The following is a 23,549-nucleotide window of genomic DNA, read 5'->3' as shown; positions in this document are numbered from 1 at the left end:
CCAGGTACTCAAATTTCTACCTCTGGACCCCTACTTTTTGTGATGTATCAATGACATATTAGTGGTGTATCTTTAGGGGTGTACCTTGGTGGTGGGATGCTAATAAAAAGGGAAGACCCCCTTTGTTCAGGGTCTCCATCTTGCTTCACCTTGTTGCAGGTGGGGTCCTGTTGCGACAGTACTTTCTTTAATAAAGGCCAAGCCTACTGGCTGCTGTTTTGCTCTGATATGCTTGGTTGGGGTCTTGTTTTGTCCAAGGGAGCCCTCAGATTTTCTGTTAACAGTAGACAAGGGCTGGGGTAGGGAGACGCCTCCCAATGTTTGCATTGAAAGATCCTCTTTGAAGCGCAGTTGTGGAGCCAGCCATGGGGGGGGGGGGGGAAGACATTTGCTGCCTGAGAGGAACCAGAGAGGAGTGCTCCCCCCCCCCCAAAGCAGCCTTACTGGGACACTGAGCAGTTACCTGGGGACAACTATCTTCTCCCCACCAAAAAAGAAAGGCAGCCTCCCCAACACTGTTTTATAGATTGAGGCACATCCAGCAGCAGGCTGGACAAAAGCCACGAAAAGATTGCCTTTGTTAAGACAACACAGATCACACCGCCATTCAGATCAGAAGCAAACCAGAAGCCCTTCAATAATACGCATTGTGGTCTGCTGGCAGGAGGATTTCCTAGGAGCATCTCCAGTTGCAAAGCTGGAGGGAGGCTTTCCACCCTCAGGGCCCAGAGGTGGATACTCTCTTGGGGCAGCTGGTGGATTTGGAGGAAGTTGACCCTTAGCACTCTTGGTTTGGGACCTGCCTCCTTCCACATGATTGTTTCTCCCTTGTGTCATTTTGGGGGTAGCATTCTACACACACTTGTGTCACTGTGCCCCCCCCACTGCTTTGAGATGCTCTGGTACGGCCCCTTCTTGCCTGTGCCCCCTTCCCTCCTCATGCAAGACGTGCAGCTAGGAACAGAGCCTTTCCTTGTTATGCCACTAAATATCCCTTTTATTTCTCCTGCCACAAAACGTACCTATGCACAATATATCTATATATCAAAACAACAGATGAGGGTTTCAAGATATCCTTGGGCATATAAGTAGGTGCTTTCAATCTTTTTGTGTCTTCATGGTTCCATTATTGCAATTATAACAGTGTGAGTTATGTTGCTGCTCCTAAAATATTAATCTAACTCTGCTTCCAAAGCAACACCACCAATCTCAGCTCCACTTTGTGCAACTCTCCATTCCCAGATACAAACATTTCCAACTCCCTCCACCAAACACCAAAACCAGCTCACTCTCAGTCCATCCTCATTCAGAAGCAACACTCCAGACTCACACACTCCCCTTCCTATCTAACAGTATATTAAATATTATATTATGCTTACTATTGTGAAATGTTACCCTCATTACTTTTAAAACATGTCTAGACAATGTTACATACAAACAACAGCTCACATACGCTGCATGCATTTAAGATTGATTTCCTGTTATTGATGTGAGAGAAAGTGTCAACTCTGAGAGAAACAGGTTCTACACACTAAAAAGTGTTCCATAATAACCAAAGCAGAATCTACAATCCTTCTATTTAACCTAATTCCCTTCTTTGTGTTAATTGATGGCTTGTAGAGTTTCTACTCTTACAGCTCTTACCCCTCAGAGTTTTTTTTAATGGTTCGTAAGACTTCCACTTCAACTGAACCTCTGTCCACTTCCCTAGCATTTACCGTGTTTCCCCTATTTTAAGACACCATCTTATATTTATTTTACTCAATAAAATAAGCATATGGCTTATTTTCAGGGGGTGTTTTATTTTTTTATTACCTTAAGTACCATATGGTTCTGGGCGCCTACCACCTCCTGCTGCACAGAGGCAGCAGAAGAAAGAAAGAAAGAAAGAAAGAAAGAAAGAAAGAAAGAAAGAAAGAAAGAAAGAAAGAAAGAAAGTTTTAGGAAGATCCTGCCTTTTCCTGTCCCTATAAAGTTGTCTCATCACCCGCCCAATAAAGACCTACCAAGTGCCATAACAGGATCAGGGGCCAACCTGGTAGGACACTGGGGGAAGAAAGTGAAAGGCTGTAGCAAGTAGACAGGGCTGGTGAAGAAATCTCAGCCTTTTACCAGGGGACGCTGTGGCTTTGAACGACTCCGAGAAGCGATCAGATGGGTTTCCTCCCCCGCCCACTTGAACAAACGTCCCTTCCCTGCTCTGCTCTGTTGCCTCGCTCACCTGCGCTCCAGTGTCTGATTAAATGAGAAGGAAGTGTGGGAGTGGAGGCTGCAAAGCTCTCCCTTTAAGAGGCAGCCTGCAATGGCAATTTCAACAATTAGTCATTGCAGGCTGCCTCTTAAAGGGAGAGCTTCACAGCCTTCACTCCCAAACTTCCTTCTCGTTTAATCAGACACCGGAGTGCGGGGGGGGGGGCAGAGAGGGAAAGAGGACCGCTGAAAGAGGACCGCTGAAAAGGGAGAGTAATAAAGAAGGATGGGGCGGGGAAGGTTCGCGGAAGTGAGAAAGCGAGCGAGGCAACAGAGCAGGGAGGAGAAATTACAATGGTAATTTCAACAGTTGCAGGACGGCATTCCACAGCTCTCACGCTTCTCATCTTGCTCACATTGGTGGACTTGGGGTGCCGCTGCCAAACACCCATTAAACTCGGAGGGGGAACCTTGAGAATCTGGGACCGTTCTCCCACCCCCTGATCGGCAAGGGAGGGCTTGTTTTCTCCTCTCTCTCTCTCTCTCTCTCTCTCTCTCTCTCTCTCTCTCTCTCTCTCTCTCACACACACACACACACTCTTTCTGCCGTCTGCTCTCCATACCAACTCATCAACCCAAAAAACAAGGGGACAGAGGAAGCCTTTGCTGTTGCTGGATCCTGGAGGCAGCTGGCTGGGGTGCTTGGCGGTCTCGCTCTGCGGGGCTCAGGAATATAGCTTGTTTTCGGGGTATGCCTAATATTTCACAAATGCTTAAAAATCCTGCTATGGCTTATTTTATGACTACGTCGTAAAATAGGGGAAACACAGTATACTGTTACTTCCCTGTATGAGTTTGTTGATGTTTTCTAAGAACTCCACTCTGACTAAAGCTCTTTCCACATTCCATGCATTTAAATGGTTTCTCCCCCGTGTGAGTCCGTTGATGGCATCTAAGGTCTCCACTATCACTGAAGCTCTTTCCACACTCCATACATTTAAATGGTTTCTTCCCCGTGTGAGTCTGATGATGTAAATTCAGGCTTCCACTCCCACTGAAGCACTTTCCACATTCCATGCATTTAAATGGTTTCTCCCCTGTGTGAGTCCGTTGATGTTTTCTAAGGTTTCCACTCTCACTGAAGCTCTTTCCACATTCCATGCATTCAAATGGTTTCTCTCCTGTGTGACTCCGTTGATGAATTCTAAGTGTTCCACTATCAGTGAAGCTCTTTCCGCACTCCATGCACTTAAATGGTTTCTCCCCCGTGTGACTCCGTTGATGAATTCTAAGGTGTCCACTCTGACTGAAGCTCTTTCCACATTCCAGGCATTTAAATGGTTTCTCCCCCGTGTGAGACCGTTGATGAATTCTAAGTTTTCCACTCTCAGTGAAGCTCTTTCCACATTCCATGCATTCAAATGGTTTCTCCCCTGTGTGAGTCCGTTGATGATTTATACGGTTTCCAATAGTAGTGAAGCTCTTTCCACACTCCATGCATTTAAATGGTTTCTCCCCCGTGTGACTCCGTTGATGAATTTTAAGTGTTCCACTATCAGTGAAGCTCTTTCCACATTCCATGCACTTAAATGGTTTCTCCCCCGTGTGACTCCGTTGATGAATTCTAAGGTGTCCACTCTGACTGAAGCTCTTTCCACATTCCATGCATTGAAATGGTTTCTCCCCTGTGTGAGACCGTTGATGAATTCTAAGGTGTCCACTCTCAGTGAAGCTCTTTCCACACTCCATGCACTTAAATGGTTTCTCCCCCGTGTGACTCCGTTGGTGAATTCTAAGGTGTCCACTCTGTCTGAAGCTCTTTCCACACTCCATACATTTAAATGGTTTCTTCCCCATGTGAGTCTGATGATGTAAATTCAGGGTTCCACTCCCACTGAAGCACTTTCTACATTCCATGCATTCAAATGGTTTCCCCCCCGTGTGACTCCGTTGATGAATTTTAAGTGTTCCACTATCAGTGAAGCTCTTTCCGCACTCCATGCACTTAAATGGTTTCTCCCCTGTGTGACTCCGTTGATGAATTCTAAGTGTTCCACTGTGACTGAAGCTCTTTCCACACTCCATGCATTTAAATGGTTTCTCCCCCGTGTGAATCCGTTGATGGCTTCTAAGGTGTCCACTACCACTGAAGCTCTTTCCACACTCCATACATTTAAATGGTTTCTTCCCCGTGTGAGTCTGATGATGTAAATTCAGGCTTCCACTCTGACTGAAGCTCTTTCCACACTCCATACATTTAAATGGTTTCTCCCCCAGGTGAGTCCGTTGATGAATTCTATGGTTTCCAATAGTAGTGAAGCTCTTTCCGCACTCCATGCATTTAAATGGTTTCTCCCCTGTGTGACTCCATTGATGAATTTTAAGTGTTCCACTATCAGTGAAGCTCTTTCCACACTCCATACTTTCAAATTGTTTATCCTCTCTCTTTTCACACTCCATGTATTTAAATGGTTTCTTCGTTATTCCCATTGGACATGGCCCACCAGAATTTTGACTCCCTTCTCCACTGCCTTTTTTCGACGGGGGTGGCGGGAGAGAAAATCCTATTTGTTTTCTAGGAAGAGAACAAAGGAATATTAGACACATCAATTAGCACCTGCTCTTATTTTAACATCTCGTACATTATCTCCTGTCCTCTATGTGTTTCAAATTTTTAGGAAAGGCAAATGAAATAATGTTAAATAATGGTAATGCAAAAGTGATAAGGACCTAACAGAAGCAGAAGACATCAAGAAGAGGTGGCAAGAATACACAGAGGAATTATACCAGAAAGATATGGAGGTCTCGTACACCCCAGGTAGTGTGGTTGCTGACCTTGAGCCAGACATCTTGTAGAGTGAAGTCAAATGGGCCTTTAGAAAGCACTGCTAATAACAAGGCCAGTGGAAGTGATGATATTCCAGCTGAACTATTTAAAATTTAAAAGATGATACTGTTAAGGTGCTACACCCAATATGCCAGCAAGTTTGGAAAACTCAGCAATGGCCAGAGAATTGGAGAAGATCAGTCTACATCCCAATTCCAAAGAAGGGCAGTGCCAAAGAATGCTCCAACTACCGCACAATTGCGCTCATTTCACACGCTAGCAAGGTTATGCTTAAAATTCTACAAGGCACGCTTAGGCAGTATATGGACCGAGAACTCCCAGAAGTGCAAGCTGGATTTTGAAGGGGCAGAGGAACCAGAGACCAAATAGCAAACATGCGCTGGATTATGGAGAAAGCTAGAGAGTTCCAGAAAAACGTCTACTTCTGCTTCATTGACTATGCAAAAGCCTCTGACTGTGTCGACCACAGCAAACTATGGCAAGTTCTTAAAGAAATGGGAGTGCCTGAACACCTCATCTATCTCCTGAGAAATCTCTATGTGGGACAAGAAGCTACAGTTAGAACTGGATATGGAACAACTGATTGGTTCAAAACTGGGAAAGGAGTACGACAAGGTTGTATATTGTCTCCCTGCTTATTTAACTTATATGCAGAATTCATCATGCGAAAGGCTGGACTGGATGAATCCCAAGCCGGAATTAAGATTGCCGGAAGAAATATCAACAACCTCAGGTATGCAGATGACACAACCTTGATGGCAGAAAGTGAGGAGGAATTAAAGAACCTTTTAATGAGGGTGAAAGAGGAGAGCGCAAAATATGGTCTGAAGCTCAACATCAAAAAAACCAAGATCATGGCTACTGGTCCCATCACCTGGCAAATAGAAGGGGAAGAAATGGAGGCAGTGAGAGATTTTACTTTCTTGGGCTCTTTGATCACTGCAGATGGTGACAGCAGTCACAAAATTAAAAGACGCCTGCTTCTTGGGAGAAAAGCAATGACAAACTGAGACAACATCTTAAAAAGCAGAGACATCACCTTGCCTACAAAGGTCCGTATAGTTAAAGCTATGGTTTTCCCAGTAGTGATGTAGGGAAGTGAGAGCTGGACCATAAAGAAGGCTGATCGCCGAAGAATTGATGCTTTTGAATTATGGTGCTGGAGGAGACTCTTGAGAGTCCCATGGACTACAAGAAGATCAAACCTATCCATTCTGAAGGAAATCAGCCCTGAGTGCTCACTGGAAAGACAGATCGTGAAGCTGAGGCTCCAATACTTTGGCCACCTCATGAGAAGAGAAGAATCCTTGGAAAAGACCCTGATGTTGGGAAAGATTGAGGGCACTAGGAGAAGGGGACAACAGAGGACGAGATGGTTGGACAGTGTTCTGGAAGCTACGAACATGAGTTTGACCAAACTGCGGGAGGCAGTGGAAGACAGGAGTGCCTGGCGTGCTCTGGTCCATGGGGTCACGAAGAGTCGGACACGACTAAACGACTGAACAACAACAATCATCAGAATTTCCTAACCCTTAATCAACGTTAATGAAGCAGTATTATCTTAGAATACAGTTGAACTGTGGGGTTTACTTTTTATAAAAAGTGGTTTCTCACAGGAAAGGGAGCTGGTCTATGTCCATGAACCTGCCCACTATTCATCAGGGTCCTAAGTTCATCCTCTGTACAATAATCCTCCACCCCTGCCAGTGTGAGCACATTTGATTTATAGTGTTAGGGTCTAGATAAAAATAAAATAGAAAAATTCCTTCCAGTAGTTCCTTAAAAGGTAAAGGGGACCCCTGACCATTAGGTCCAGTCGTGCCCAACTCTGGGGTTGCGGCGCTCATCTCCTTAGAGACCAACTAAGTTTGTCATTGGTATGAGCTTCCGTGTGCATGCACACTTCGTCAGATACACTGAAACAGAAGTCACTAGACCCTTATATATAGTGGGAGGGTGGGGAGGGGTATTACGCAAAGGGTGGTGGGAATGGGTGATTGGCTGATAGGTGTGGTAAACCTGTTGACGACCGCTGATTGGTCTAGATACCAATCATAATCCCTGGGAAATTTCTCAAGAACCCTTAAGATCCAGTTTCACTAACTGCCAAATAACACTGAGCCCTAGAGCAGCCTTTCTCGACCTTGGGTCCCCAGATGTTGTGTGACTTCAATTCCCATCATTCCCAGCCATCAGGGCCAATGGTCAGTGTTTATGGAAGTTGCAGTCCAAGAAGATCTGGGGATCCAAGGTTGAGAAATGCTGCCCTAGAGGAACCTTCTATGATGAGGTGAGGCATCTCTGACCCTCCAGATGTGGTTGGACACAAAGTACCACCTGCCAAAGCAAGGATGGCCCATGGCCAGGGATGATGGGAGTCTTATCTAGTTGGACACACTTTCCCCTACTTCCCCCTCTTCTGAAAATGCTGAATATCTGTATTTCGATTCCTCCATGACCTCCACCATCTTCCTGATGCAGTCCTACCAACTGCACACATTCCCAAATCATCCTGAACCTCTGACTTCCCGAGGCTGCTATGTTGTGTCTAGGACACTGGCAATGGGACAGCCCCTTCAACTGGATGAGAGGGTAGAGGGTTAAATCAGGGCAGGCCAAATGGCACTCAGCTCAGTCCCCTCCTTGCCCCTCTCTGCATCTGCTGCCGGAGGGGGCTGCATCAGTCTCCCTCACGGTGGAGCAGGTCCTAAGAACAGCCTTCTCCCTGCCCCCCAAAATACAGGAAACATAACAAAGACAACCTTGGAGTGTCACCATAGAATATAACAACAACAGCAGCACCACCAATTGCTGGTAAGTCACTTTGGGCTGCCCTGGGCAAGAGAAAGCAACTAACAGATTCATAAAATAAATAAAAATAACAATTGTAGTAATAATTACACAGGCTGGGGAGGGGAGGAACCCCACCCATTTTCATAGCAATCTTCCCAATCCCTTAAATCCTACAGATTTAAGAGATCTGAAATAGTGGCAATAATGGAAACCTGGTGGAATGGAGAGAAGGAGTTGGGCACAGTTATCTCTGGGTAGGGACCCTTTCGGTGTTTCTCCACAGAAACACAGGCATGTGGGTTAGGCTGTAGTTGACAAGGCAGAAGCCTCAAAGGGCGGAAATAATAAAGTGGGCTTCCTCCCTTTCCTCTTTCCCCCAATGGCTTGACTCGCTATAACAGCCCCCAGCGCCCCAGGAAGCTGCTGATCTGGGACTTATGGCAGGGCAAGGACTGAGCTTCAAGGGAGGAGAGGGTGGGTGGATCAGGCCTCCTGTTCAGGGATCTCTCCCTGGTCGACTTGGAAGTCATGGCAGATTCCTGGGCCGGAGGGAGAAATCAAGGCAGGCAGCCCCCAAGTCTCTCTCTCTTTCTCCAAGGTGGCTTCGATTCCTCTCCCAGGGATGCTTCCCTTCCTCCCTCAGCCCCCTAACTTCCTCTGCTCTCATTCCTCCACCCCCGAGTTTCCCCTTTGCCCAGAGGCCCCCCTGGGAGGCTCACCCTTCTTGCCAAATCTCTCCCAAGCGCTCCCACCTCTTCATCCGGAGGCAGGAGGAGCCTCGCAGGAAGAGCAGGGAGGGGGGAGATGAGGGAGACGGGGGTCTCTATCCAGGCCTCTATCGCTTCCTTTAACCCCTTCCATGGACTCTAATTCTCCACACAAAGGGGAACCAGGATCGTGGATTCAAAAGCGCCCCAGGGATTCTTGCCAGGGAGAACCCGGAACTCCTAGAGATGCGCGGAACTGGGGCCTCAGTTCAAGTCTCAGCCCTTCAACAGGAGGAAGGGGGAGGGGCACTCCCCTACTTTCCTTTCATCCTCCCACCTCGCCCCAAATCCTGCCCTCCCTTCCCAGCTGCCCTGTTTGTAGATTAAGGGGGAGAAAAGCACATCCTTCTCTCACCCGCCCCCACAATATATAGATATATTTTGAACCTTTTTTCCCTCCTCCTCTGCAGACCTGCTCCTCTTCCGGGAATGTGGATGGAGGCCCCTCCCGCTCCAACCTTGGCTTTCCCTTCCTCTCTCCAAACCTTCCTGCCTCTCTAGGAAGCGGAGCTCACTGACTCATAGGGAGGAATGAAAGACCCCTCCCTCCCGGAACGTACAAATTATCCTCCTTCCATACAAGCTCAGTTATGCTGTTTCTTTGCTGAGAAGGTGGAATTTGCTACCAAGGAATGTGGTGGAGTCTCCTTCTTGGAGGTCTTTAAGCAGAGGCTTGAGAGGCATATTTCAAGAATTCTTTGATGGTGTTTCCTGCTTGGCAGGGGGTTGGACTGGATGGCCCTTGTGGTCTCTTCCAACGCTATCATTCTATGATTCTAAGGTCCCAGGTTCGATCCCCGGAGCCGGCAGGGAACCCCCCCCCCCAACCTCCGAAAAAGTCCTCCGGGCACGAAGGTGGCACAGTTTATATTCCCTCTTTTCCTCTCTTAATCCGTTGCCGGTGGAGGGGGGAGGTCCGTTCATTTTCACACCCCTTACACAACGTGGGGGAGGCAGGGCCGTGGCGTGGGGTGTCCCCGTTACAACAGCCCTGCAAAGTACATCGGATTTGTGGGGCTTGGAACAGTAATTTACGACAACCCTAAAGGGTAGTCCAGTGTCGTCATTATGGGTGTCTTTTAAAAATAGGACCTGGTGTTTGAATTTGGGCTTTGCTCATGAGGGGGGAGGGTGAGACCCCCTCCGTCTCTTCCCTCCCTGCTCGCCCAGCAGGACATTGGCAGCGAGTAAGAGAGAGAGACATGGCCTTTTGTGGCGAGTCCTCTCCCTACTGGATGCTGGCGGGGGAATGTGCGGAGGGGCTGCCCTGGCTTCTCCCTCCTGGCGAGGAATCTGCTACTCCTCCAAGTTCTTCGACAGAGGGATCCCTGAAAAGGGGGGTCCACTACCCCCCCTACATGGCTCAGGTCAGCTGTTGCCAGAACGATGGGGGTGGAGACGCTCCTTTAGGTATAATGGACCGAGGCCATTTAGGCTTACTGAAATTGCTTGACTGTTCGGTGACTCCAAGTCCCAGGTGATTAAGATCCTTTCCTGGAACATTGCAGGTTGAAGGAAAAGGCCAGTGAAGTTCACTGGGAGCGGCTGCCGAGGCCATATAACTCCGGTCCTGAAAAACCTACATTGGCTCCCAGTATGTTTCCGAGCACAATTCAAAGTTTTGGTGCTGACCTTTAAAGCCCTGACTGGCCTTGGCCTAGTACACCTGAAGGAGCATCTCCACCCCCATCATTCAGCCTGGACACTCAGGTCCAGCTCCAAGGGCCTTCTGGAAGTGAGGTTACAAGGAACAAGGCAGAGGGCCTTCTTGGTAGTGGCACCTGCTCTCTGAGGAAATAAACAACTATCTGATGTTTAGAAGACATTTGAAGGCAGCCCCATTTTATCATGTTTTTCTGTTGGGAGCCGCCCAGAATAATAATAATAATAATAATAATAATAATAATAATCTAAATATATATAAATGTAAAAATTGTGAAATCCTGGGTTCCACTTTTCTCCATAACCGCTTGACTGATCGTCCTGAAATTTGGACACAACGATCCAGGCCACTCCCTGCGCGTTGTTGGGGGCAAAAATCCCTCAAATAGCACACCTGCGCAGGTACAGACCTGGTTTTCCACCAACTCAAACAGCGCCCTCAAGTGGAATTCCTCCCACAGTACACCCCCTCCCGTCCTGTGAAATCTAAGCCACACCCACAAACCAAATGACATCACCATCAACCAAACAACTGAAAACACCAAGGTGGCCATTATCTAGGCCTTTGTTTTATGTAGGCACCTGACAGGCCTTGGGGGGGGGGGAACCCACAGCAACGCACTTGGGGGCACGGCAAGGGGTTTTTACTTTACCATTTAGCACCACTACCCCCCCAAAAAAACCCCACCAAAAAACCGACATATCTCACCTCGGCATTGCAGACTAGGCCGCTTTCCAGACTAGGCCAAGTGGAGGTGGGGGGGGTGAATAGAGGGCAGGGATACATAATGGGTCAGAACAGGGTGGGGGGAGACACAGGGATGAAACCTGCCCTCTCCACAATATCTCACCTCGGCTTTGCAGACTAGGCCGCTTTCCAGACTAGGCCAAGTGGAGGTGGGGGGGGGCAAATAGAGGGCAAGGATAAGTAATGGGTCAGAACAGGGTGGGGGGAGACACAGGGATGAAACCTGCCCTCTCCACAGTGTCTCGCCTCGACTCAGGGCGACTCTGAGGCTCAGGGGGATCTGAAGGGGGGCTATTACCCTCAATTTCACAGACTAACACAAAGCAACGCGTGCAGGGCCAGCTAGTATATCCATATATCAAAACAATAGATGAGGGTTGAAAGATTACCTTGGGCATATAAGTAGGTGCTATCAATCTTTCTGTGTCTTCATGGTTCCATTATTGCAATTATAACAGTGGGAGTTATGCTGCTGTTCCTATAATATTAATCTAACCAACTCTGCTTCCAAAGCAACACCACCAGTCTCAGCTCCACTTTGTGCAACTCTCCATTCCCGGATACAAACATTTCCAACTCCCTCCACCAAACACCAAAACCAGCTCACTCTCAGTCAATCCTCATTCAGAAGAAACACTCCAGACCAGGGGTGTCAAACTCAAATTCATCGGGGGCCGCATCAGCAGTTTGGTCACCCACAAAGGGCCGGTTGCATCTGTAGGACTATGTGTCCACTCTTTATTATCATAAATTATTGTCACTGCATTCAATTATTACTGTTTTTTGTAATAATGTAAGTAATAACTAGCTCTGAAAGCAGAAACATAGTCAGAATAATGGCAAGTAGATATTCAAATGTACAATTATTGTACAATTTATTGAAAAATGATTTTTGGTAACAGACAGTATTTTTTTTAACATACAAATATTGTCAAACGCTTGGAGCTGCTGTTCAGGAAGATGGATTTACAAGGGTCCCCCATCATCCCCCTGCGCCTCACAGGGTTCTCTGGGGAGAGGGGCTTGGGTGTGGGGCTGAGTGAGGAAGCCTTCAGCCCTTCCTCATTCCTGCTGGTTGGGGGGGGCAGAAGGGGGCTGGGTGGGGCTCCTGCTCTGGCGCTTCATGGAGCAGAGGGCAAATGTAAGAATTCTCTGCACTGCAAGCCTATGTATCTTTAATACCCAATGGAGCTTAGGTTTGTATAAATGGGTGTGGAAGGGCAGCCTTGGGTTGAGCCTCATAAGTCATACGATATGCAAACATTAATGTGAACACAAGGGACCATGGATCCAGTAATCAGCAAAGCACGCAGGTATCTAGGACAAGTAAAAATGTTTTATATTCAACGAAATTCTCAAACCGCTCTACTTTAGAATATTCTGTTGCAGCTAGCTGCAGCCTTCAAGTTAGTCTATTGGTCGATCCCTGCGAGGCTCTGCCCTTCTGGCCCCGCCCCCTCTCCCTGTGCGGAAGTGAAGCTGGAGTTTAACCCTTTCCATAACGTTAGTGGCTGCTTCTGTTCGTTCCTCAGAAAACGGACCATATATCTCCCTAAAAAAAGCTCAACAACTCAAGCAGTCTCTCTGGAGTTGGCCACCCCTGATCTATATAAACTATCCAGGGAGGAATGGAGGGCTGCCTCCCTCCTGCCACCCCTCCCCTGCCAGATAATATGCCATTCTTCTCTGCTCCTTTGCTAGCCGCCCACCCCTTCCCCCTCCCCTTTTTCGCCAATCAATCCCTCTCCATTTGGGAAATTTACAGGAAACCCAAATTCGCTGTCCTTGTTGGGTGAAGCAGATTTTGAAAAGCTTAACGCACACACACACACACACACACACAAGAGTGACACCCTGTGTGTGATTAAATGTCTTGAAATCTGCTTCTGATTTCCTCGGGAATCAGGAGGAGTTGATTTTTTTCCTTCTCCCCCCCCCCCCCTACTTGGATTGAAACCTTTTTTTAAAAAACTCCCATTTAAAGGCAGCCCGACCTCAGTTTCTCCACTGTTGCATTTCTCCCACACCCCTCCCTTCCCACACCCCTCGCTGCTCTTTTGATCCTTCCAAGTGAAGCAACCCTTCATTGGGTAGTTCAGAGCGAGCGAGCGAGCGAGAGGGAGAAGCAGCAGCCAGCCCTGCCTCTGCCGCTCATTCCGGCGCCCCTGGAAGCCACGGCTGCGGCTCCAGCGCGCTTGTCTCCTCTAGCCAGAAAGGGAGAGGGGCTTTGGAGGACTTACGGAGCTTCCGGACGAACGGCGACAAGGACAGCTTCGTCGGAGGAGACGACGCGGCAGCGGAGCGCGTTGCCATCGCCGCCACCACCCCGCCCCACATTCAACCACCGCGCCGAAAGCGAGCGCGAAGTTGCGAGAGGTGGGGTTGGGGAAGGGAGCGGCGGCGGGCCATCTCGCGAGAGTAACAGGCGAGATCGGTTTCCTGAAAGGAGCCCCTGGGAGCTGTAGTCTCCAAGCGGAGCGCTCCCCGCGCGCCTCCAGATAGCGGCCTGTTTGTCGGCGCAGCGCTTCAGCAGCAAGGTCCCGCTGCTGGGTCCTGCTGGCTGGGGCGCTCGGCGGGCCACATGAGGAGGTCTGGCGGGCCGGATTTGGCCCGCGGACCTTGGGTTTGACACCTGTGCTCCAGACTCACACACTCCCCCTCCCTATCTAACAGTACATTAAATATTATATTATGCTTACTTTTGTGAAATGTTACCCTCATTACTTTTAAAGCATGTCTAGACAGTGTTACATGCAAACAACAGAAACTCAAATACGCTGCATGCATTTAAGATTGATTTCCTGTTATTGATGTGAAAGTGTCAACTCTGAGAGAAACAGGTTCTACACTCTAAAAAGTGTTCCATAATAACCAAAGCAGAATCTACAATCCTTCTATTTAAACCATTTCTCTTCTTTGAGTTAATTGATGCCTTGTAGAGTTTCCACTCTTACAGCTATTACCCGATGGTTTTTAAGACTTCCAGAGAGCCACTGTGGTGTAGTGGTTAAGAGCGGTAGACTCGTAATCTGGGGAACCGGGACATGCAGCTGCTGGGAGACCTTCGGCTAGTCATACTTCTCTGAAGTCTCTCAGCACCACTCACCTCTCAGAGTGTTTGTTGCTGTAATAATCGACCCAGGATTGTTGGGAAATAGTAGGGGCAGTAGGAAATAGATTATTATTTAGATGACCGGAGGTTATTTGCCAGAATGTTTTATGGTCATTCGAATTTATAGCGATAATTAAACGTGACCATTTCTTTTAGATAATATGCATTTTTTTCCTGACTATAAGTTCGTTGTATATCTTCCTACTAACAAAGTAAGTTGTTTTGCTTATCTCATCACTCTTTTTGCAAAAGTCACTGAAGGCTATTCTAAGCCATCTTTTCGCTGTATAACATTCCCGATCAAACCAAGAAAGACGATTAGAGGGGGTAGCAATTATAGGTTTAGCTATTGTATCACACTGATCTATCATTTGCGAATAGGTTGAGAGTGCTGCATATGGCGAGTCAGAGTTAATAAGGGAAGCTCTCAAGAGTAACATTCTATCAGAAGTCAAGAGTTTAGTAATCGCCCCCTCAGATTCGTTTGACCACCTAATCCGTTTAAGGACGTTGTAAGAGGAGTGATCGGAGTGACTAGATTGCGATACCTTAGTATCGGATTCACATTGGATGGTCAGCAATAGAGGAGAGTGGTCACTTTCGGTGCGAACTCCAATTGAAAAATGACTGACAACTGTAAGGAGATTTAACGAACAGACACAGTAGTTTGTTGTGGAGGAGGAAGGTAAAGGAAAATGTTAGCCGCTCTGAGACTCCTTCGGGTAGTAATAAAGCGGGATATCAAATCCAAACTCTTCTTCTTCTTCTTTTTCTTCCTCCACTTCAACTGATCCTCTGTCCACTTCCCTAGAAATTATACTGTTACTTCCCTGTATGAGTTTGCTGATGTTTTCTAAGGTCTCCACTCTGACGAAAGCTCTTTCCACACTCCATGCATTTAAATGGGTCCTCCCCCGTGTGACTCCGTTGATGAATTTTAAGGTGTCCACTCTGACTGAAGCTCTTTCCACACTCCATACATTTAAATGGTTTCTCCCCCGTGTGAGTCCGTTGATGTTTTCTAAGGTTTCCACTATCACTGAAGCTCTTTCCACATTCCATGCATTTAAATGGTTTCTCCCCTGTGTGACTCCGTTGATGAATTCTAAGGTGTCCACTCTGACTGAAGCTCTTTCCACACTCCATACATTTAAATGGTTTCTCCCCTGTGTGACTCCGTTGGTGGCTTCTAAGGTGTCCACTCTCACTGAAGCTCTTTCCACATTCCATGCATTCAAATGGTTTCTCTCCTGTGTGAGTCCGTTGATGAATTCTAAGTGTTCCATTTTCAGTGAAGCTCTTTCCACATTCCATGCACTTAAATAGTTTCTCCCCTGTGTGACTCCGTTGATGAATTCTAAGGTGTCCACTCTGACTGAAGCTCTTTCCACACTCCATACATTTAAATGGTTTCTTCCCCGTGTGAGTCTGATGATGTAAATTCAGGGTTCCACTGCAACTGAAGCACTTTCCACATTCCATGCATTTAAATGGTTTCTCCCCCGTGTGAGTCCGTTGATGAATTCTAAGTTTTCCACTCTCAGTGAAGCTCTTTCCACACTCCATGCATTTAAATGGTTTCTCCCCCGTGTGAGTCCGTTGATGAATTCTACGGTTTCCAATAGTAGTGAAGCTCTTTCCACACTCCATGCATTTAAATGGTTTCTCCCCCGTGTGAGTCTGATGATGTACATTCAGGTGTCCACTCCTACTGAAGCACTTTCCACATTCCATGCATTTAAATGGTTTCTCCCCAGTGTGAGTCCGTTGATGAATTCTAAGTTTTCCACTCTCAGCAAAGCTCTTTCCACACTCCATGCATTCAAATGGTTTCTCTCCCGTGTGAGTCCGTTGATGAATTCTACGGTTTCCAATAGTTGTGAAGCTCTTTCCACACTCCATGCATTTAAATGGTTTCTCCCCCGTGTGAGTCTGTTGATGTTTTCTAAGTGTTCCACTGTCAGTGAATCTCTTTCCACACTCCATACTTTCAAATATCCTCTCTCTTTTCCCACTCCATGTGACTGCCTTCTCTACTGTCTTTTTTCGACGGGGGTGGGGTGGGGGGAGAGAAAATCCTATTTGTTTCCTAGGAATATAACAAAGGGATATTAGACACATCAATTGGCACCTGCTCTTATTTTAACATCTCGTACATTATCTGCTGTCCTCCATATGTTCCAAATTTTTAGGAAAGGCAAATGAAATGTTAAATAATGGTAATGAATCATCAATCTTTCTTAACACTTAATCAACGTTAATGAAGAAGCATTATCTTAGAATACGGTTGAACTGTGGAGTTTACTTTTTATGAAAAGTGGTTTGTCACAGGAAAGGGAGCTGCTTTATGTCCGTCAACCTGCCCACTATTTATCAGGGTCCTAAGTTCATCTTGAAGTTCTTCATCCTCTGCACAATAATCCTCCACCCCTGCCGAGTGTGGGAATATTGGATTTATAGTGTTAGGGTCTAGATAAAAATAAAAATAAAATAGAAAAATTCTTTCCAGTAGCTCCTTAAAAGGTAAGGGGGACCCCTGACCATTAGGTCCAGTCGTGCCCGACTCTGGGGTTGCAGCGCTCATCTCCTTAGAGACCAGCTAAGTTTGTCATTGGTATGAGCTTCCGTGTGCATGCACACTTCTTCAGATACACTGAAACAGAAGTCACCAGACCCTTATATATAGTGGGAGGGTGGGGAGGGGTATTACTCAGAAGGATGGTGGGAATGGGTGATTGGCTGATAGGTGTCTTACGTAAACCTGTTGATGACCACAGATTGGTCTAGATACCAATCATAATCCCTGGGAAATTTCTCAAGAACCCTTAAGATCCAGTTTCACCAACTCACAAATAACAGAGCCCTAGAGCAGCCTTTCTCAACCTTGTGTCCCCACATGGCAGTTGAGGAAAAAACAGAACGAAAGAGTTGTAGACAAACTAATAGAAGATGGGAATGTGATAGTGGACCCTAAGGAAATCAAGGATTCTTTTGTCCATTTTTATACAAAATTGTATAGTGAGGAAATGGTCAACCAGGAGGAGACAGAAAGATATTTAAGAATGACAAATGTAATAAGAGTAGAGGAAGAAAACACCAAATCGTTGAATGAGCCATTATCACCTTTGGAGGTACAAAGAATAATTAGGAAAGCAAAAATTGGGAAGTCACCTGGAACTGATGGTTTGTCAGCTTTATTTTATAAAAAAAATTGAAAAAATCTTGATTGAACCTATGAGGATTCTAATGAATAAAATTACTGAAGAAGGCGACATTCCAAAATCTTGGGAAGAGGCATATATTGCGGTGATACCAAAGCAAGGTTTAGATAATAATCAAATTAAAATTTTTAGACCAATTTCTTTGCTAAATAATGATTATAAGATATTTGCAGATCTATTAGCTAATAGAATGAAAAAAGCAATGGGGAAATTAATTAATAAAGATCAAACAGGCTTCCTGCCAAAAAGATCTATGCATAGCAACCTGAGAAACGTTATAAGCATATTAGAATATCTTAATGTGAAGATTAATTTTAAAAAGTTGTGTTTTTGTTATTAGACGCTGAAAAGGCATTTGATAAAGTATCAGGCATCTTTATAAAAAAGCATAAGTTTTCTAGGATTGGGGGGGATATGTAATGGGATAGAGGCAATCTATAAGACTCAAAGAGCCAAACTCATAATAAATAATGAGATATCTGGAGAAATTATTATTCAAAGAGGCAACAGACAGGGATGCCCCCTATCACCACTTTTATTCATTTTGAGCCTTGAATTCTTATTAAAAATATAAGGAAAGATGAAAAAATTAATGGAATTGGGAAAAATGTCCATAAAATAAAAGCATCTGCAGATGATGTCATTATTACAACAGAGGAGCCGATGGATACCATTCCCCAAATATTAAAAACAATAAAATAATTTGGACAATTATCGGGATTTAATTTGAATATGAATAAAACCAATATGCTGACCAAAAAATTAACAAAAGAAGAAATTGATCGTTTACAGGAAAAAGTAGGATTGAAGGCAGTGGATAAAGCAAAGTACCTTGGAATTTGGATCACCAACAATACAAATAATTTAGTAAAAGATAATTATAATAGAGTCTGGAAAGAAGCAAAAAAATATTTGGAAAATTGGGAGCGATTAAAATTATCATTTTTAGGGAGAATTGCAGCAGTAAAAATGAATATACTTCCCAAAATGTTATTCCTTTTTCAAATGATACCAATATTGGGAAAGGGGAATAATATTTTTAAACAATGGAAAAATTCATTTGGAATCACAAACCTGCAAGGATAAAATACAAATTACTAATTGATGTTAAATAAAGGGGAGGCCTGGCTTTGCCAGACCTCAACCTATATCACGACACTGCAGGATTTGTGTGGCTAAAAGAATGGTTGACATTAGAAAATAGCGAACTATTAGATTTGGAAGGCTTCGAAAATAAATTCGGGTGACACACCTATCTGGTAGATAGAAGATAAAGTGAAAGAGCACAAAGGATTTAATAACCATGTTATTAAACGATCTCTTTTGAAGATCTGGAATAAACATAAGAGATTGCTAGAACCTAAAACTCCCAGATGGGGGTCACCTACGGAAATAATTACAGTAAGGAAGGTAAATACAGATAGAAATTGGGGAAATTATGAAGATTTATTAGAAGAAAAGGACGAGACACTTAAATTAAAGGAATATGAGAAAATAAAACATCATTTAACTGGATGGATTCAATATCATCAAATTTATAGCAAATTTAATGAACATAAACAAAGACAAGGATTTTTGGAGGAACCTTCCTTATTAGGAAAAAAAATCTATTACAGCCTGAAAACAAAATAATTTCTTAAATGTATAATACGCAACTTGAATGGGAGACTAAAGATGAGATGGTGAAAGAGACGATGACGAAATGGGCCATAGATATGGGGGGAAATATACAAATGGATCAATGGGAACGACTATGGAAACAAACCTGGAAATTCACAGTCTCGGAGGGAATTAGGGAGAATATGATTAAAATGTTTTATAGATGGCACTTAACCCCTGTAAAAATTCACAAAATGTATAAGACTAAGGATAATTTATGTTGGAAATTCTGGAGGGAGACGGGAACATTTATGCATGCGTGGTGGCACTGTGGGGAAATAAAGAACGTTTGGAATCAAGTATTTGAAGAAATAAAAAAAATACTCAAATATAATATAAAGAAAAACCCTGAATCTTTCCTGTTGGGGATAATGGATAATACAATTAAAAAACCAGATGAGACATTGTTCTTGTATGCCATGACAGCTGAAAGAACTCTGATCGCATCCTATTAGAAGAACAAAGAAATACCCAATATTTTGGAATGGCAGGAGAAATTATTTGGCTATTTAGACCAATTCAATTAGAGGGTATTCTAATAAGAAATTTCATCAGAACTGGGAAAAATTTGCAGAGTACATGAAGGGACAGTGCCCCACGGTAAAATATTGGGTCTACTTCTAATGCCTCGTACTGAGCTGATTTAATTTAAGCTGACAAAGCTGAATGATGATGAATTCCTTCTTTTTTTCTCTTTTTTGTGAGCTATGATTTATTTGAGAACTATAGGATATATATATGTAGGATTGAGGGGAAGCAGTGCCAGAGTACAGTAATTAAAGAACCTGAGAGGGAGATAAGTGGAAGTCTAACGGGGAGGAGGAGATATAGGGGAATAAATAAGGCGTAAGATAAATAGAAAATTAGGAATATAGCTGAAATGTATTTTGATTATTTTGATATTTGATATGAATGAATATCTAAATGTATGATTTTTTCGTGATTTCTTTACGATTATGATTTATTATTATTTATATATAATTTATATTTGTTATTATTATTTATATTTGAAGTTGTATGATATTGTATCTATGTTATATTATCATTATTACTTATATATGATTCTGTATGTTATTATTTCTGTATTATTGTTTCTTTAGTGTATTTGTGAATGTATTTTAATTTGAATTCCAATAAAGTTTATTTTTTTAAAAAAAAAAGAGAGAAGTGCTGCCCTAGAAGAAGCTTCTATGCTTAGGTGAGGCATCTTTGACCCTCAAGTTGTGGTTGGACACAAAGTACCACCTGCCAAAGCAAGGATGGTCCATGGCCAGGGATGATGGGAGTCTTATCCGTATATTCCGGCGTATAAGATGATTGGGCGTATAAGACAACCCCCAACTTTTCCAGTTAAAATATAGAGTTTGGGATATACTTGCTGTATAAGACCCGGCGTATAAGACGACCCCCGACTTTTGAGAAGATTTTCCTGGGTTAAAAAGTAGTCTTATACGCAGGAATATACACACTTTCCCCTTCTTCCCCCTCTTCTGAAAATGCTGAATATCTGTATTTCGATTCCTCCTTCCTCCATGACCTCCAACATCTTCCTGATGCAGTCCTACCAACTGCACACATTCCCAAATCATCCTGAACCTCTGAATTCCCGAGGCTGCTATATTGTGTCTAGGACACTGGCAATGGGACAGCACCTTCCACTGGATGAGAGGGTAGAGGGTTAAATCAGGGCAGGCCAAATGGCACTCAGCTCAGTCCCCTCCTTGCCCCTCTCTGCATCTGCTGCCTGAGGGGGCTGCATCAGTCTCCCTCACGGTGGAGCAGGCCCTAAGAACAGCCTTCTCTCTGCCCCCCAAAATACAGGAAACACAACAAAGAGAACCTTGGAGTGTCACCGTGGAACATAACAACAACATCATCAACAACAACTGGTTGTAAGTCACTTTGGGCTGCCCTGGGCAAGAGAAAGCGACTAACAGATTCAAAAAATAAATAAAAATAACAATTGTAGTAACAATTACACGGGGGGGGGGCCTTAGGAACCCCACCCATTTCCATAACAATCTTCCCAATCCCTTAAATCCCACAGATTTAAGAGATCTGAAATAGTGGCAATAATGGAAACCTGGTGGAATGGAGAGAAGGAGTTGGGCACACTTATCTCTGGGTAGGGACCCTTTCGATGTTTCTCCACAGAAACACAGGCATGTGGGTGAGACTGTAGTTGACAAGACAGAAGCCTCAAACGGTGGAAATAATAAAGTGGGCCTCCTCCTTTTCCTCTTTCCCCCAATGGCTTGACTCGCTATAACAGCCCCCAGCGCCCCATGAAGCTGCTGATCTGGGACTTATGGCAGGGCAAGGACTGAGCTTCAAGGGAGGAGAGGGTGGGTGGATCAGGCCTCCTGTTCAGGGATCTCTCCCTGGTCGACTTGAAATCATGGCAGATTCCTGGGCAGGAGGAAGAAGTCAAGGCAGGCAGCCCCCAAGTCTTTCTCTCTTTCTCAAAGATGGCTTCGATTCCTCCCCCAGGGATGCTTCCCTTCCTCCCTCAGCCCCCTAACTTCCTCTGCCCTCCTCCCCTGGGGGTCCCCTTTGCCCAGATGCCCCCCTGGCCGCTCACCCTTCTTGCGGAATTGCTCCCAAGTGCTCCCACCTTTCCATCCGGAGGAGCCTCGCAGGAAGAGCAGGGAGGGGGGAGAGGAGGGAGACGGGAGGGGGGGTTCTCTATTCAGGCCTCTCTCGCCTCCTTTAACCCCTTCCATGGACTCCCTCTCTCTGATTCTCCACACAAAGGGGAGCCAGAATCGTGGAGTCAAAAGTGCCCCAGGGATTCTTGCCAGGGAGAACCCTGATCTCGCAGAGAGTCGCGGAACTGGGGCCTCGGTTCAAGCCTCAGCCCTTCAACAGGAGGAAGGGGGAGGGGGCACTCCCCTACTATTCTTTCATCCCCCAACCTCGCCCCAAATCCCGCCCTCCCTTCCCAGCTGCCCTGTTTGTAGATTAAGGGGGAGAAAAGCACATCCTTCTCTCACCCCCCCCCCAAAATATAGATATATTTTGCACCTTTTCCCCCTCCTCCTCTGCAGACCTGCTCCTCTTCCGGGAATGTGGATGGAGGCCCCTCCCCCTCCAACCTTGGCTCTCCCTCCCTCCCTCCAAGCCTTCCTGCCTCTCTAGGAAGCGGAGCTCACTGACCCATGGGGAGGAATGAGTGACGCCTCCCTCCCAGAACACACAAATTCTCCTCCTTCCAAACAAACTCCGTTATGCTGTTTCTTTGCTGAGAAGGTCCCAGGTTTGATCCCCGGAGACGACAGGGAAAGAGACGCCCCCCCCCCCAACCTCCGACAAAGTCCTCCAGGGCACGAAGGTGGCACAGTTTACATTCCCTCTGTTCCTCTTTTAATCCCTTGCCGGGAGAGGGGGAAATCCGTTCATTTTCACACCCCTTACACAACGTGGGGGAGGCAGGGCCGCGGCGTGGGGTGTCCCCGTTACAACAGCCCTGCAACGTAGACCGAATTTGTGGGGCTTGGAACAGTAATTTACGACAACCCTAAAGGGTAGTCCAGTGTCGTCATGAACTTGGGCTTTGCTTTGCTCATGAGGGGGGAGGGGCGCAGCTCAGTGGCAGATGTACCCCTCATTGTACCGCTCATCCGACTCCCCGCTATGGGGGTGAGACCTCCTCCTGACTCGCACCAGGATCCTGCAATGCAGGTCAGGTAGCGGCGCCAGTTCTGCTTCCATTTCTCAGGTGAACAAAGGCAGGTCTGGCTCCCCTCGCGACACATCCCTCGTCAGGAATCCGTGGGGCGCTCCGGGCTTCCGGCGAGTGCGCCGTTAGTATCTTTCGGTGGAAGGGTTGAAGGACGCGAGAGAGGTCTAGATAGAGACCCTCCTCCCTTTCCCCTCACCCTCCTCGTCTTGGTAGGTCCCTCCGAGCTCGGGGGGGGGGGGCAGATGGAGGAGGAAGTTTGGGGGGGGGGCTGAGGGAGGAATGGAAGCAACGTGGGGGGGGGGGAGGGAAGCCCAGCAAGACACTGACAGTGAGTGAGAGAGAGACGTGGCCTTTTGGAGAGCCCTCTCCATCCTGGGCCCTGACGGGGGAATGTGCGGAGGGGCTGCCCAGCTTCTCCCTCCTGGCGAGGAATCTGCTACTCCTCCAAGTTCTTCAACAGAGGGATCCCTGAAAAGGGGGGTCCACTTCCCCCACCACATACCTACATGGTTCAGGTCAGCTGTTGCCTTGGAGACGCAGGTGCAGCACTATACCAAATCAGGCTCCCTCTCTCAGGCTTCCAGTTTTAGCTCTTATTTCCACTGCATGGTTGAACGAAGGTGATGATGATGTGCAATACATTCAGGGTTTATATATAGGTAGAAGGTAAAGGATCCCTGGACGGTTAAGTCCAGTCGAGTTCGACTATGGCGTGTGGTGCTCATCTCCACTTTCAGAGCCAGAGAGCTTTCCGGCTCATGTGGACAACTTCTCATGAGCTGTCACAAATTCCAGAAGAACTACACAAAATCTACAATGAGACTCACAGGAGTGTGGAACGAGTGTCAGTCAGAGTTCACACTTTAC

The 23,549-nt window shown here is 45.9% G+C and overlaps 2 protein-coding genes across 3 annotated transcripts in view; one reads left to right on the top strand and one right to left on the bottom strand.

The window, feature by feature from the left end:
- Window positions 1-1,459: 1,459 nt before the first annotated feature.
- LOC132591683 (uncharacterized) lies at window positions 1,460-21,637 on the bottom strand. Of its 2 annotated transcripts, XM_060271167.2 has the most exons (3): window positions 21,582-21,637; window positions 14,965-16,209; window positions 2,888-4,486 (listed from the first exon to the last, which is right to left on the bottom strand). In XM_060271167.2, exons 1-3 carry the CDS (start codon window positions 21,620-21,622, stop codon window positions 3,028-3,030), a joined length of 2,745 nt encoding a protein of 914 aa, XP_060127150.2. In that variant the 5' UTR covers window positions 21,623-21,637; the 3' UTR covers window positions 2,888-3,027. The 2 variants fall into 2 exon arrangements, with proteins under 2 accessions (XP_088519568.1, XP_060127150.2); XM_088663442.1 differs by lacking the exons at window positions 14,965-16,209; window positions 21,582-21,637 and adding an exon at window positions 8,986-9,077 and having other exon boundaries at window positions 1,460-4,765.
- LOC118077457 (uncharacterized) overlaps window positions 2,754-23,549 on the top strand; it is a 38,541-nt gene continuing 17,745 nt past the window's right edge. The window contains exon 1 of the mRNA XM_060271166.2: window positions 2,754-2,888. The gene's annotated coding sequence lies outside the window, so the exon portion shown is untranslated. The remainder of the gene's footprint in view (window positions 2,889-23,549) is intronic.

This window comes from Zootoca vivipara, chromosome 2 (assembly GCF_965207765.1).
Source record: "Zootoca vivipara chromosome 2, rZooViv2.hap1.1, whole genome shotgun sequence".
NCBI classification, from domain to species: domain Eukaryota; kingdom Metazoa; phylum Chordata; class Lepidosauria; order Squamata; family Lacertidae; genus Zootoca; species Zootoca vivipara.
This window is presented reverse-complemented; position numbering and strand designations above follow the sequence as displayed.

Bases quoted from the DNA above. Each gene is read 5' to 3' on its own strand.
- LOC132591683 (XM_060271167.2), bottom strand. From the start codon at position 21,622: ATGGAAAGGTGGGAGCACTTGGGAGCAATTCCGCAAGAAGG. The intron at 16,210-21,581 runs GTGAGCGGCCAG...TTATATTCCTAG, and splicing joins GGAGCAATTCCGCAAGAAGG to GAAACAAATAGGATTTTCTC. The intron at 4,487-14,964 runs GCAAACTCATAC...TGGAAACCATAG, and splicing joins GGAGACCTTAGAAAACATCA to AATTCATCAACGGACTCACC.